Genomic DNA, 15496 nt, shown 5'->3' with positions numbered 1-15496 from the left:
CAGCCATTTGGCAGCCACAGTTTTTGCCCTTGGCAGCTGAAATTTGGCATGTTCAAAGGTGGTTGCAGCTATTGCAAATCGTTTTACTTCATGGAGCAGAATCTATAGGTTCCAGTTGAAAACAGTTGTCTTAAAGCCCTATTTTTTGGTTGGTTGGTTGGTTGGTTGGTTGGGTTTCATCTTCCCCTTCAAGTTTTAGCTATAATCTCAACTGGGATACATCTTCTGAGAAAAACAAATTGACATTATTACTTTTAAAGCAGAAACATCTTTCACTGCTCTTGAAGTGTTTGGCAGCAGGTTTTTGAGTCTCCTCAGGTTATTCACTTCACTGTGAGTTCGTTCTTTTGGCTCACGATGCCTATTCATTTCATCGTGCACTATGTTTGGTGGGCACAGTGAAGACACATTCTCAAAGAGTTTGCAAATCTGTATAATTATACAACCCCGATTCCCAAAAATTGGGACACTGTAAAATAAAAATAGAATGCATCAAATTCAGTTCAGAGTGTATATTTATAAAAACGAATCAGTCTGAATATTAAATGTACTGTGTCTGTACAGTTTTCAGTTGAATAAATGCCAGAAAGGATTAACAAATTATCACATTCTGTTTTGTTTACATTTTGGACAATGCTCCAACTGTTTTGGAATCAGGGTTCACAAAGGCAAGAGGTGGACCTCCATCATTAGCACTTCAAAATACAGCAACAAAATATATACTGAATATACTGTATAAAAAGCGACATAGGAACATGGAAATACAGTCTGAGGATAGTTGGTGGGCATGGCTTACCATCCTGCGTGAGTCTGGCTTGACTGCCTGCAGCTGCTCAAACTCTTCAATCTTGCTCTGATCCACATCGTCTTTCAGCTCCCAGGTGCTGTCCTCATAAGGCAGAGAGCACCACTTCACCAGGTAATACACCACCTCCTGCAGCAGCCAGAGGAGAATTAGAGCGAGGCCAAGCACCGCTTTTATAATATTAACAAAGGCTGCGAGGGAGCCTGTTAGGGTGGCCTTGGGCACTTCTAAGATACAAAGACATCACTAGAGTGGAGAATATACTGAAAGGAAAAAAAACCCCACAAAAAACTGAAAAAGAGTAAAACATGTTCAGGCACGCAGACACAAATAGGCTCACACATGCTGCTCATGGATATGATTAACTAAGAGAGAGGATTCACTTTACCTCTCCAGTGTCTTTGTCCTCACAATACGACACCTCCAGCACTCTGTCTACCTCTACATAGTCAGGGTTAAAGGGCTCCTCTTCCATCTGAGAGACGGAAAAAAGAGAGAAAAGGAGAGTATAAACCTGAATACCCACTCACCAGCTGGAATCTGAGACGAGTATCACTACTGTATCGACTGAGTGAGCAAAGATTCAAATATATGCACACAGATGTGACTGCCCACACAGACAAACACAAAATAAAATTAAACATCCGCACACAACATTCATATGCATGTACGCTGAACACACACATCCTAAGAGACGAATTGTGAAAACACACACCTGCTCATTACAAATGTCCAAATATCAGTGTGCGCATAAAGACAGTACACAGCGTATCCGCAGACAAAAACACAGCCTTACATCTGCAAAGAAGAGTGCCCTCTGTGCTTGTTTCATCTTGAAACGTTTGATCTTCTGCTGAATCCTCTTGTCCTTCACCAGCTGCTGCTCTGTGGCCCACTCACAGTGTAGGTAGGAGCTGACACACACACACACACACACACACACACACAGACACACACACACACACACACACACACACACACACACACACACACACACACACTGAGGTGAGAAACCCTGAAAAACACCTTCTAAACAGCATCTGGGGACACCGCTGAGGCCAGCAGGTGTGATCACAGACTGCAGATGTTGTCAGACATTTTTTTTTTTTTTACCGACATGCTGTTCAAAAATTCGCTGATCTGCTCCATCATATTTGGTTTCATCAAATTTCTAGTGTGAGATCCATTTTTCAATCCTTTTCATCATTAGGCTGAAAACACAGTGAATATTTCTCTGAGAGGCTGTGGTGGTAAACCTGCGGTTAACTACAGTTATTCTTTAATACTGCCCCTGAATACATAAGAGAAATTTAATCAGTTTGAAAATGTAAATGGCAATACTGAAAGCTGTCCCAAGGAGGCCTGAAATGCTTGTATGCTTGTGTAATTACATACTTCTTATTCAGCACCTTTTCACAAAGCCTTGAGGACATGTGCTTTCTAGTTTTAATCTAATTTTAGTTTTAAGAACTTGTTTTATGATTTAGGAAAGTGCAACAGTAATGTCTGGAACCGTATCTAAAAACAGATCACACACTTACATAAACTAGTTTGATTATACAGGTATAATACACAAAAAATAATAATCATACAATAGAGTTTGGAATATATGGTGCAACTTTGACTTAATCAAATGAACTTACTAGTTTTTGTATTTTACAAAAAACTCCTCCCCTTCAACCACCACTCCTGGAGAGACCTGTGGAGATAAAATGGGTTAAAATGACAGAACAATGTATAAATACAGATGAACTTCATACAACCATGATTCCAAAAAAAGTTGGGTTGTTGCCGAAGGTGTAAATGAAACAGAATGAGCTAACAAAGACGGTAAACTGCACATTCAAACTAATATATTTTCTTTCTGTAAATATACATACATTCATAATTTGATGCATTATGATTTATACAGCATCTCACCTTTTATACTAAAGGATACTAAAGAAATGTCATTTTAGTGCCAACTTGCTACACTTGCTTAAAATGTTGGCAAAAGATACAAATATCAAGCAAAATACATTTTTAATCATAATTCAGATATCTAACAAAATAATTGCTCATTGTGCATTGTTCAGCATGGGGGTGGGGGGGTGGGTGGGGGTGAAGCAGCAAGTCACTACCTCCTTCTTGACGATCCGAGAAGACATGATTTTGTCGACAACAGCAGCATCCTCTTCACTGGGATTCTCCTGAGAATGCAGTGGACATAAAACATTTAATGTCAAGCATTAATTTATAGTTTCCCACAGCAGAAATTTGCATAAGCCTCAGGACACTTCATTATACAAAAACCACACACACCACAGTGTGTAATAAAAAAATGGAAATAAAAGCTGCACAGTCTGCACACAATTGAGCTCTTCCTGAGGTTTCTAGTCTTTCCCCCCGTTTTTTGCTCCTTATCTGAACAGAGGACCTGTGGTTAGAGGCCATATGTTGCATGGAGTGTAAAGCCCTCTGGCATATTTGTGATTTGGTAACACATGAATAAAACTGACTTGAGGGGATCGAGTTTGGTTTGCTACTCCATCACTGCCTCCACCTCTGCAGAGCAAATGAATGATTTTTTGCAACAGAAAGAAGGGTGGAACTTTTGCTCCATATATTTGAAGAAATATATTTTTGAGAAGAGCTGTCACTATAATAATCCCATCCTGATTCCTCAGATGTTGGATTTGAATTATTAAAAAAGGCCACTGAATATGTATCTTCCCTGTTTGTACTGTACAGGCATACTGCAGGGGTCCTGGTTTGTACGTCACAATGTGTTGGTGAAACAAGCTGTGCTGCACTTCACTGAGCATGTTCTGCTGCTGTTCTTCTACGAAATGTGTTTTTGTTTTTCAGTATATAAATAAGTTCTTTTTTAACAATATCCATGTGCGTCATTGCCACAAAAAATATTGTTAACATGGAATGTTGTTCATAAGCCAACTATACTTTTAATAATTGTAAGATTTATCAGCAATGAACATTATTTGTCTGTACTCTGGTGCAGTATTTTTTATGTTTTCTCTTCTTAGCTACTAGGGAAGTGTAGGCAGAAGTACTTACCACAAAGAGTTGAACAGCAGGCTGTTTAGATGCTCCAGTGTTGGTTTTCTTGGCTTTGACAATAACCTTGACTTCATCATCCGACAACCTGGCCTCCAGCTCTTCAGCATATTTCTTTCTCTTCACCTGGCGATTAGATCGCCTCTTCTAGAAAAACAAGGAACACATTTACAAAAATATTCAAAAGAACTGGATTACTTCATACATCAATTTAAAGAGGCCCATTTCTGCCAGGAAAAGAAGAATATAAGATGAAAACTTAGCCTTATGATGAAAAACCCCCATCAAAGTCATTATAAATAGAAACTTTTTTAAAATAATGACTTTCAAATATAATGATTTAATTTCAAAATTTTAATCAGTATCTCAAAAATAATGAGCAACTTTCTCAAACTCATTATTGAGACAGATGTGTACACAGAGCTGGAAATATAATGATCTTTCCAATGATCATCATGCACGTGTACCATACACTTGTGCTTTCTGTCCCATAATGCAGCATTTTTGGGGGAATACTCTCTGTCAGTGTGCTTGCTAACTAGTACTGTCTGCGGAACAGAAAAAGCATCAACTTCACTATTTAACACTTGTGCATCACTGAAGAGACCAGAGCTCAGCAGAAAACACTAAAAAAAAACACACAGTACACACTGTTCTCTCAATCTTGATTCATGACTGATTTATTATCAAGGCTCTGAGTCTGAGGCTACTTCTTGCTTAGCTAAGCTAAATTATCTCAGTGTTTCTCATTTGCAGTTCATGTAAATCAAAGTAACATTGACGACGTGGTTGATCCGACATTTACATGCAGGCCTAAATCTCTGACTCTCTGATTTTTAATACCATGTATAATACTGGTACAAAAGATAACTTCAGCTATATTTAGAAAGTTATCCTGTTCAATAGACCTGCTGTATTGATATGTCTTGAGATGGGTGAAAAACATGAATAACAAAGATTGAATATTCAAACCAATACTAAAAAGGGTAATAAGGGTTCTCTTAGCCTCTTAAAGTTCATGAAAACCAAAAAATTACCTTGTTAATTTTTCAATAAACTACAGAAGAAATTCAGAAAAAAAAACCCAGAAACAACAGTGCTTTAAATCCAGCCTCTTTCTATTCCTTCCTGTCAAGCCTTTATAATTATCATATGCGTGGGGTGCTGTATCCTACATCGATACACCAGCCCCTCCTAATGATAATATGTAGTTAATTAGGAATAAATGCCACTGAGCCAAAGTTAATTAGGTGTGGAGTATGATATCCCCATGGAGACAAACCCCTCACATCCCCAAACCCAAGCTGACCAGAATCTGGAAAGTCAAATCTGCCACATGCCTCAACAATAGGGCTGAACCCCTGAGGTGGCCATGCTCTCTCTCTCTAGCTGTCAGCCATGCTGCTTTGACTTCTTCAACAGGATCATCCTAAATGAGTCATCAACAGACTGTTATAATTAAGGCCAGGGGCGCCATTTAACGAGCGTAATTATATCATAGGCAATAGTCCGGATGGGAGGCAAAAGAGAGAGAGGTGGTGGGGCTGAGAAGGAGACAAGCCACTTGTCATCCCCACTCGTTCAGACACGTCACTCTTAACATAGCAGATATCTGTCATGACTTAGCATTGAGGAAAGGAGCACAGGGCTGTGTTAGAATAAAAGATAACATCACATATCATCTTCTTCAATTGTCATTATTGATCAGATCAAAATAGCCAGCGTACATCTTAGAGAATTTCATTAGTATATATTGGATACCCACCCTCTGGTACTTTTTTTTGTAACCCCCAAAAACCTCATCCTCAGATGAACAATCACTAATTTTCCAAAGCGTTACCTTGTGTTAAGTGGGAAATAGAATCATTACTCTGTATTTGATAACATAACACTTAGTGGAATTAAATTATCACTTAGTTTTTGTTTCAAAGACACATAAAATCCCTGGAGGATTTCAATTTCACTGGCTTCCCTTTAATGGAAAAAAAAATGCTAAATTTAGTTGTGTGCATGACATGTGCACGTGAAGGTGCTATTGTTGGTGCTTTGACCTAGATAATGATGTGTTGATGATGTCTTCATCGTATCTCTATCATCAACACAGATATCCATGTGTACTTGAGATAGCCACCCACTTCATGACCCCCATGTGAACCACAGAGTCGATCCACCCAGGCTCAAACTAAAGCTGTGAAGCCTTCATTCAGGCTCTGCAGCAGTGTCAACAGTCAGACAGAGGACACTACTTCACTCAATGCTTTGTAGCAAAATGGCAACAGAGAAAGAGCAGGCATTCCAATTTCTTTTTAGCTAAAGGTGTACAACATCAAAACCTCATCTGAATAAGGTGGGGAATTAAAAAAAACTGTCAAATGAAGGCAAACTCTCACCACAAAGTGTTGTCTCACAGTTTAGGAATAATAGTGTAATATGCTAAAGAGGGATGAAATACACTCCCAGTATTCCAAAGCCCCACTTACAATAATAGTTACTTGTGTTGTAGGTTAATATGTCAGTTTGTGAGTGTGTATATATGCTGGATCTTACAGAGTCGTCATCTTTAGAAGTGTGTCGAGGGGGAGGGTCATCATCTGACTCCTCTGAAGACTCAGGCTTTCGCTTTTTCTTCTTCCCGATCTTGATGACAATTTTCCTGTGGGAGAGAAAAGTACACCATGAATAAGATGAGATGAAGGCTAGAGTAATGAAAGCTTGTTCCAAGCACATACAGTAATGTTAACTGCACTGTTGTAAATAAGAGTATTTTGTGTCTCTGGGATAAAGCTCAGAGGTGAATAAATAAATAAAACTTGAAAACTGGTTTTGATTCTTAAAGGAATAGTTCAGATTTTTTGAAGTTGGGTTATATGGGGCAATCCAGTTAGTGAACATTAGCTTCCACAGTTTAGAGCAGCAGGTATATGTACTGGCAGGGAAGCTAAGCAATGTAACCCACCTTAAAATAAAAAAGACGGAAAATGGTATCAGTTTAATTGTATGCTATATTTAGAATGTTTTTACAGTTTAATCTTGCCGTCAGACAGTCCTTTCCGACAGGGAACTGAAGCTGTTATCTATGCTCTATTAAAAGCCATCATACTCCTTTGACAAAAACTGTAATTTTTTCTTGCAGACCACTTTCTTTTCTACTGCCGAGTCGATCAGTTAATTTGTTTGTGTTATTGTGTGACTTTCTTAAATCCAAACTAACCCGTTAAAACATTAAAGTCATGCAATGACGCAAACAAACAGACTGATAGAGGCAGTAGTAAGCCAGCATTTCCTGTGTTGCACGAGGTTAAATTACTGTTTTTGTCAAAAGGAGTATGGTGGCGTTGAAGAGAGCATAGGAGGATATAACTGTTTCGGTTCACAGTCAGCTGTGTGACGGCAAGGTAGAGCAGTGAAAATATTCTAAATATAGTGCACACTTAAATTAATATTGATTTCAGTTGGCTAAAATACATTTTGCTACCGTCCCTGTCCACAGCAGTAGATTGCTTAGCTTCTGTGCCAGTACAGCCATCTACTCGAGGTTATATACTGACTATGGATAAGAACCTCATAAAACCACACTTCAAAAAAATTCTAAATTATCCCTTCATAAAGAGGCTTATAGTGAGAAACCAGGGCAGAGAAATAAGCAGCACATCACTGACATTTCTTGCAAAAAAAGATTGAAAACCATTTGTTCATTTCATTGTAGATTACACTTGCTCAGCCCCCTGCAGGTTTGCACCAGTATGCAAGATGGAGTGGAACAAGAGTTCATAGATTTGCATTTGCTGCACTGCAGTCCATAAACAATAAATGTATTTTCAGCAGCAGTCTAAATTCTCTAAGAATCTCTCTATACAGCTGTCGCAATGCAATCTTGACCCCAACATAAATTCAACAACAGCACGGAGACCAGCTGAAGTATGGCAGGAAATGCTTACACGTATTAACATCCCCACAATGGGAGCTGCTGCCCGAGTTTATGGAAGAAAGGAATTCAGTTCTTTGCTAAAGCTCCCACTGCGCATTCCAGCCAACACCATTTGATGATAATTTGGGAAATGTTTTCCTTTTAAGCTACCATTGCTAGTTTGTAAGTGTTGGATTTCTCACCATGGCCTAATGTACAACTGTGGTACCAACACAGACTGCAGAGATGTGAGGATATCAGGAGCCCAGATAGCAGCAGATTGCACATTGAATAGACGCGAGCTTCTACTTTTCGCCAGTGCTTCATGCTCTAACTCTCTTTCACACGCAGTCACATATTATTTCTGTGACCTTTTCTCATATATTCTCTCACCACATATGCACATACTTCCTATCTTGTGCCTCTCCACATGTATTATCTCTTGGAAGCCACAGGCGCCAAATCTCTGGCTTGGTGTAATATTAAGGGGGGGCGGGGGTAAAAACACTGCTATCATACGACACACAACGGCATCTTCACTCTCTCATTCTGCAATGCGTTTGCATACACATAAGAAACCCACAAAGCCTTCCCACAAAGGCAAACATGCTCTGTGCTCCACACACACAAAATCAAAGGCCTTCTCTGACAGACTGTTGAATGAGCAGGTATGTCTCTAGTGAGAAGGATGTCCCTGTGGGGCTTGTTCATATGAAATTACATTAGGGACTCATATCGGCTGTGAACAAAGATTCCCACGCTTACCAGTATCTTATATTGTTCGCAATCATTCAGTCTGTTAGACAACAACTCAGTTCTTTAGACATCTAGTGGCCCCACTAGACAGCAGGTCAGCCTGCAACATGTAAGGGACAGCAAAGCAACCTGTTAAGGCAGCACAAGAGCTTATTCGACAAGTTAACCATTTAACCAACAGTGCCTGTTTTTTTATTGCTTATATTAAATGTAGATGTGGCTTCTCTGAAAGCTTTTTAATTCTTTGTTTCTGTTAGTGCTCCTAGCTGTAGCATCCTGGTTTAATTTCATCATCGTCTGACATGCAAAGATGTCAACAGATGGTGACAAAGAGAAGCAATCAACTGAGATGTTCTTTTATTATCTCTGTCACTTTCTTATAAATCTTCATACAGTGTGGAGATACAGCAAAGTAATAACCACAGAAGCACAACAGACATACACTAAACTGTATTTTGTGTGCTACTACACAATGTTATACACAAAACAACCGGTAAATATTTATAAATCCAGCTTTTGTTCAATTTAAAATCTGTTTTAACTCTATTTATTGTGATGTCCATTGGCTTCCCATTCGGTGTAGAGAAGGAAACTATTTATTAGAATGTGAAAGGCATTGAAAATGGTAAGTTTGCATATGCTCTAACTAATAAATTAACTAATGACTTGGGTATACTATAGGTAGAACAGAGAGCCACTGAACACAAAAATCTGTACATTTTTATTGCTTTGCCTTTATTACTTCTCTCCCTTCTGTAGTTCAAACACAAATACACCAGTTTATTGCCTTTAAACAGACATTCTTCAGATTCATCAGGCTCGTCTAACAGGTTACCATATAATCAGCAACACCTGGTCAATAAGCAACACTGAGAAGAAGAGCTGTCCCTTCTATCTGGCGTCCCTGCCTCCTCTGGATCATATTTCATTTCACAAATCCTCTTGACAATGACACTTTATGGTTGCCATGCAACATGCCCTTGGGAGTGTATTTGGCAATGTGGGCGGCAATGTGCATGGTGACATCACATCATGTGAAAAACAACACCAGCACATGTCCACTGACACTATGAATGATTGACAAATGTGCCAAGTCAGAGTGAGAAGATTACAAAAAAATTAACCAGCTGTGACGACGAGAAGAAAAGGGAAAAATAATCTGAAGCAGCTGAATGGGACAAAACACAATGTTCTTCCTCTACCAAATAAAAGCTGGCTGGGATACGGGCCTAGCAGAATACCAGTGTCACATCACCAGGCAGCAGCTCAGCAGCTAACAGCATATAACAGGGCTAAAGCATCTCTCTGATCCCCATATGGGAAAACCTGAACTGTGAAAGGAGAGACACTTGAGGGCTGTGAAATCATCGATTGAGCCAGTAGACACAGAGATGGTGAGGTGGCTCCTGGATACTGCCATATATTGTGTGTAATCATGGCATTTAAAACAGCAACATGCCATAGTTAGAGCTTAACATAATGAAAAGCATATTCTCTACATACACACACAAAGCATAACCCACATCATAGTGAGGTTACGGCCTGTTCCTCCCCGCAGTGGCTGATACACAGGACCACCCAGAGGTTTAACACACATATTCCCTTTGACGAGATAGCCTCCCCCCACAAGCTGAAATATATTAACTCAAATGACAGGGAGGACTTTCAAATTAACCTCTTACTGAGAAAAGGAAGGCTGAAAGCAGTCAGTTCTACTCTTCAGGGTCACACTCAAGTCTCCCTGATGTGAAGAACCGGATATAGAGCTTTGCAAAGGCAGTTCAAATGCCATAGAAAACCAGAAGTGGGCTGACCTTGAATTAAAAGAGGAGGATGGCTTAGAATTGTCATATCAATCTTTTGAAGGTTAGAAGGCTAACACTTTGTCATTTTTTAAATTTTCTTTCTTAAGATTGTCAAAGCCACCACACAGGTTTGCTTCACAATAGTTAATATGTAGCAGAACAATGCTGCCGATCTGCCGAACTGAAAATGAAATCAAACAAGCTTGAGCCTTATTTCAAGAAGTCTGTTTTATGTATTTGAACACAATTTACTTAGAGAAGATGTCTCCTCTTGTAATCCAACCCTCTGGCAAAGCAGCAGAAAACCCGTCCTAAACCATGTCGTTAAGACTGAACTTCCGGAGCACATGAAACATGTCACTCTCAGACTGTCTAACTGTAGCTGTCAGAGCCAATATGAAAACTATGCTAACATATTTATGTATAACATAGCCCAAAGGCTGATCATGGACTAACTGGAATATATCCAGAGTCTGAAATGTTTTGCTATATACTTCAACAAAGAAAAACAACTGGTAAATTAAATATTTATTAGGATTCCACTTCAAACAGTGCCCAGTGGGATCTGCCCTAAACAACAGTTAGGTTAAATTGTTATTTTATCAAAATCGAAACCTGGATAAGTGCAATATCCAAATCACTGGAGGTGCTAAATTTGTTCAAGGCAAAATACATGTCAAAATACCATTATGAATATTATGTGGTGCTGCAAAGATAACCAGGTCTACAAATCATATTCTACAAACTTAAGAAAAAAAAAATGTTATTTGAATATATTTTCCAATGAAAATGAAAAATAATGAAACAAGAATTCAATATCGTCGCAGTTGTAATACCAGCTCAAACAATTGCAATATTTTTTTTCCAAATTGTTCAGCCTTAACAGTATGTGGTTCAACTTAGTCTTCTCAACAGGCTGGAGATTTCATGCAAGCCTGTTTGAAAAACTGGTTGTGGGTACATCAAGGCAAATTAGTAAATGCCAAAGCATTTGGCAGGGAGATTTGCGACAACTGCCATGTACTTTTTGTTGAATAAAAAGAAAACAGAAAGAATAGAATTGTAACCAATCAAGCCTTTCTCATCAGAGAATGCTGAGACACAATGTTGGAGTAAAAACATGCCATATTGTAACTTCCTTTCAAAAAGGTATAAAATAAAAAGTCTAGTTAGCTTATAATTGCTTAGGATTCGGAAAACCGACCTTTGGCTTATGAATAAGGCCAACCACAGCAGTCTGTTGTGATAAGTACTTGCTTTATGATGTAAGGAATGCAATGGAATACTTACTTTTCGAGAATTAAAAACAGTGAATGAAACAAGGAGATTGAAGTGATGAGAACGCCTGGGTACAAGTGGCAAGCTATATTTGTATTAATTTTCATACAAAAATAGAGTAAAAATGTTGAATATTCATTTTCTGTAAAATGCTTTAAATGCCATCATTTTAATTATTTTCTCAGTTAAAACTGTCATGTCGCAGGCACAATATTATATAATATATATATAATACAACATTTCAGTTGGATAAATAGCACAATACATTTTTATGTTTCAGTTCTCATTTCCCCTAATGTCTTGAGCCCGTGAGAAGCACATCTTCTCTAGTTCCACTGCACACTCTTGTCTCCTTATACATTTATCTGCATTTCCACCTGGATTGTGGTGGCTGCTCCTAATGCCTGTTACTGATGAAGAGGAAAGTGATTTATTTGCCTCCACACCAGGATTTAAAAGAGGCCATCCTCCAGACATAATCTTGCATCTCTAATTAGACTACAGCTGCCCCTGATCTGACATTATAGTGATCCCTGATGATAGGCTACCACTAGCTTTTTCCTGAGAGTGATAGGCTTGTTGCTGTTGGAGGCTTGCTTGGCTCCCATCCTCCTATTGTACCAAATAACCTCCATCCCTTGTCCCCCCAGTGTTGTCCTGCCCTACTTGGCAGGCCGCCACTGGGAGTGTGTGTGTGAGGGTTTGATTTTAATAGAATCAAGATATGATAGTGTTTTGCAGGCCAAGACTGCAATGTGGTGCTTCAGCATGTCAGAGAGACCATCACCGCTTTTCAGTGTGTCTACCTCAGAAATTGTGATTGTGTGTGACAGAGTATCCTGCAAATCGACTGTTAAGTGTTGTGTGTGTGTGTGTGTGTGTGTGTGTCTGCTTCTCATCCTGAGGGGCTTATTGAGACAGTAGCGCTGGTCCTTTTCAGGAAATCCCCCTTCTTATGAATGGAAGGCTATAATCTCAGTGCCACACAGTACACAACTGAAAACAGTAGTAACGGCACCATCAAGCGCCCTCTCAAAGACAAATACTGTATCAGCACAGTGCACATGGCCACACAGGGGATTTCTGCTTTATTCAGCAAACATTTTAAAAACGGGCAACGCTCTCACACACACTCACAAGAACGTGAGTGATTTTCAACTCAGACACAAGCAACACGGACCCATAAACATGTTTATATATCACACACACGCACATATGAACATGCACACGTACGCACCCTGCAAGGGATTAACTAGGAAAACACTCAATTAAAAAAACAGCTTTAGCTCTTCCTAATGAAAAAGTGAGGGAAAAGAGATTAGACAGCTAGCAGGCAAGCCCTGAAATATGAACAGCTATACGCTGCTGCGTATACGCTAGACTTAAACCTCCATTTTCTATCATGTAATTGATCTCACGAGCACCATTTTGTTTGATATTTTCCTGCTACCCTGCTGCTTTGTAGTATCAGCATATTTAAAACACGCCTGCTCACAGGAAACATTGGATGCACGGCTTTGAGCATGCTGGAAGAACCAAATTTATATTAGGGAAAAAAATGTAAAGGAGGAGGGGGAGGGAAAAACAAAAAAGGGGGGGAGGAGGGTGGGGTGAGCGGCACACTGCTTTCATCTGATGATTATATGAGCTTATTTTTCAGCAGGTAGGCTGCCTAGAAAAGCAAATTCCAGCCTGCAGAGAGCTGTGATCAGTCAAGCCTGACCTATTAAATAACCCTTGCCTCACCCATGGGTAGATTTTGTTGGTAAATATATTGATATGCACAATATGCACATATAATGCAGATCAAACCTTAAATGTACCAGTGCCTTTGTTTCATATGTTAAAAAATGAAAAGTTAAAAGTTAAAAAATGAAATGCTAAAATATTACAAATAACAGCAATGGCTCTGCTTCTTCTTTCAGTATATGCGTTTAGAGATTTAGAGACGCAGGCCTTGTGGTCACTCTCTTAAGAAGATGAAGTGACATTTGTAATATCCCTTTACTACCAAAGGCACATGCCCACCATGATCTTTTTTCAGTCTCCCTTTCATGAACATAGGCCAGTACATTTAAAATGTGATTCAAATGAGACATGGAAAAAAAATTAACTCTTATTTTTTTAGTTGAAGAGCAGAGCCATCATTACTGTTATTAGTAACACCTGTGTTTTTCCCTACATGTCAAGTCAAAATGTCTTCTGTAAAAAAAAAAAGACCAATGGTTTAGCATGGATCATAATATTCAGGGTTCCTTCACCTTTTCCAAAGTCAAAGGGAAGCACTTTTCAATCATTTCCTAAGTGAATTTACAAGCTGTTGGTACAGCTAAAGTAAATTAAATATCTATATACAGTGCATACACAGTGGTCACTTTATTAGGTATCCCTGTACAATCTAGTATTATCCAACTTTTGATCCTTTAAGTCAACTTTTATGATGCCTGTAATGTATAAAGCCAGTTTTTGTTGAAATTGTCATAGAGGTGTGAACTCAATTTAGTCAGTATTGTGGGCATATTTAGTGGCGTTTTTGTTCCAGATTGGATTATATTGAGATGTGTTTTTAAAATAGTGCCTGTCTCATGTTTATGGGGGGAAAATGTAAACACCTCTCCATATAATGTAGTCCAGTACAACTCCACTGCAAACTACAACCTATAATGGACAAAAAAAATGAAACCCCTACAATTTCAGCAACAACTGACACGCAAAGCTTTAGCGGATCATCTCATCTTGTGTGAAAGTAAAAAGCAGTTAGTCTTTCTCTGTCTTATTTTGTGTCTTTATCTAATAAAGAAACTATTGAGACAATTAGTGATTTATTATGAAAGTAATGCAAATACAATTGCAAGCACTTTAAACAAAACCCAAGCACTTTTAAAACCTTGAAAACACCACGTTAAAAGTGTTTACAAGGGTTCTTATGGGTGCTGGAAATCCTTATTTTTTATAAATAAGGGGATAGATAAAGTTGTATCAGCCACTTTTGAAACAAATAGTGCAAATGAGTGAATTAAAAGTTGCAGGACAGACACCTGCATCATTTTAAACAGATTACGTTGAGTGATTCCCCAGGGTTATTTCCCCTTCTGGGAATGTGCAAAAGCTTTCAGGTTGATACGTTTTGATTAGTCTGAAGGCTTTTGGATCTTACAGTCCATGTTTAAGCTTTGATAAAAGAATGTTATTAACAACATAAAAAAAAAATCACGTTTAAAGCAGTTTCTATAATTCCACTTTATTTAAAACATCAGTTGGCACTTTAGTGATGGAGATGTCTTATTTGGTTATATGTTCCTCAAACACCCCCAGATCTACTTGATATTAAAGCACTTTAATTGCAAAGAAATAGATCACTACCATATACACTACATCTTTTCTTGGATATGTGTCAGGTTGTTAGTCCACCTGCCACAGCGGCTGGTGCATCCATATTTTAATCAGCTGCTTTCATTTATGTCTCTCATCAGTCAGACAGATTTTCCAAATGATGATATGAACCCTAACTTGCTTGCCAAGCGGCTGGTAGAGTTAACTAGCAAAGTAATCCAGAAGGCACTCACTACCCATTAAATGGAATTGATGATGTAGTAGAAAACCAGGTAGAACTGACAGCATAGTGGTCTCAGAGAAACACACCCTTAAGTACACAGACAATTAGGATAATAGTCTAATCTCGGGCCCCATTCCCTGCCTAAAGAAGAGTCCGATGCAATGGAAGAGTTGAATACTGAACACCAACTACACAGACCCACACAACCTGAAGCTTTCTGAATACAGGCCTGCACACACCCTCAACAGAGCGACACTGAAGTAATGACTTTAGCAGAAGGTTAGTACCTCTGCAGCCGGGATGCATCAATATTTTATGGGGAGATCCTGGGTGGT

The 15496-nt window shown here is 38.9% G+C and overlaps 1 protein-coding gene across 6 annotated transcripts in view; it reads right to left on the bottom strand.

Annotated features, from left to right (window-relative positions):
- chd9 (chromodomain helicase DNA binding protein 9) overlaps window positions 1–15496 on the bottom strand; it is a 74138-nt gene that overhangs the window by 28749 nt on the left and 29893 nt on the right. For 5 of the 6 annotated variants that reach the window (XM_059350372.1, XM_059350363.1, XM_059350381.1 and 2 more), the window contains 7 exons: window positions 6407–6512; window positions 3860–4006; window positions 2926–2994; window positions 2449–2504; window positions 1602–1719; window positions 1194–1280; window positions 797–934 (listed from right to left, as the gene is read on the bottom strand). In XM_059350372.1, the coding sequence (XP_059206355.1) occupies window positions 797–934; window positions 1194–1280; window positions 1602–1719; window positions 2449–2504; window positions 2926–2994; window positions 3860–4006; window positions 6407–6512 (721 nt within the window). The remainder of the gene's footprint in view (window positions 1–796; window positions 935–1193; window positions 1281–1601; window positions 1720–2448; window positions 2505–2925; window positions 2995–3859; window positions 4007–6406; window positions 6513–15496) is intronic. The other variant, XM_059350388.1, reaches the window with a different exon arrangement.

The sequence above is a fragment of the Centropristis striata genome, chromosome 2, assembly GCF_030273125.1.
Source record: "Centropristis striata isolate RG_2023a ecotype Rhode Island chromosome 2, C.striata_1.0, whole genome shotgun sequence".
Classification (NCBI taxonomy): Eukaryota; Metazoa; Chordata; class Actinopteri; order Perciformes; family Serranidae; genus Centropristis; species Centropristis striata.
Note: the sequence above shows the minus strand (reverse complement) of the source record. Positions and strands in the feature narration are given on the sequence as shown.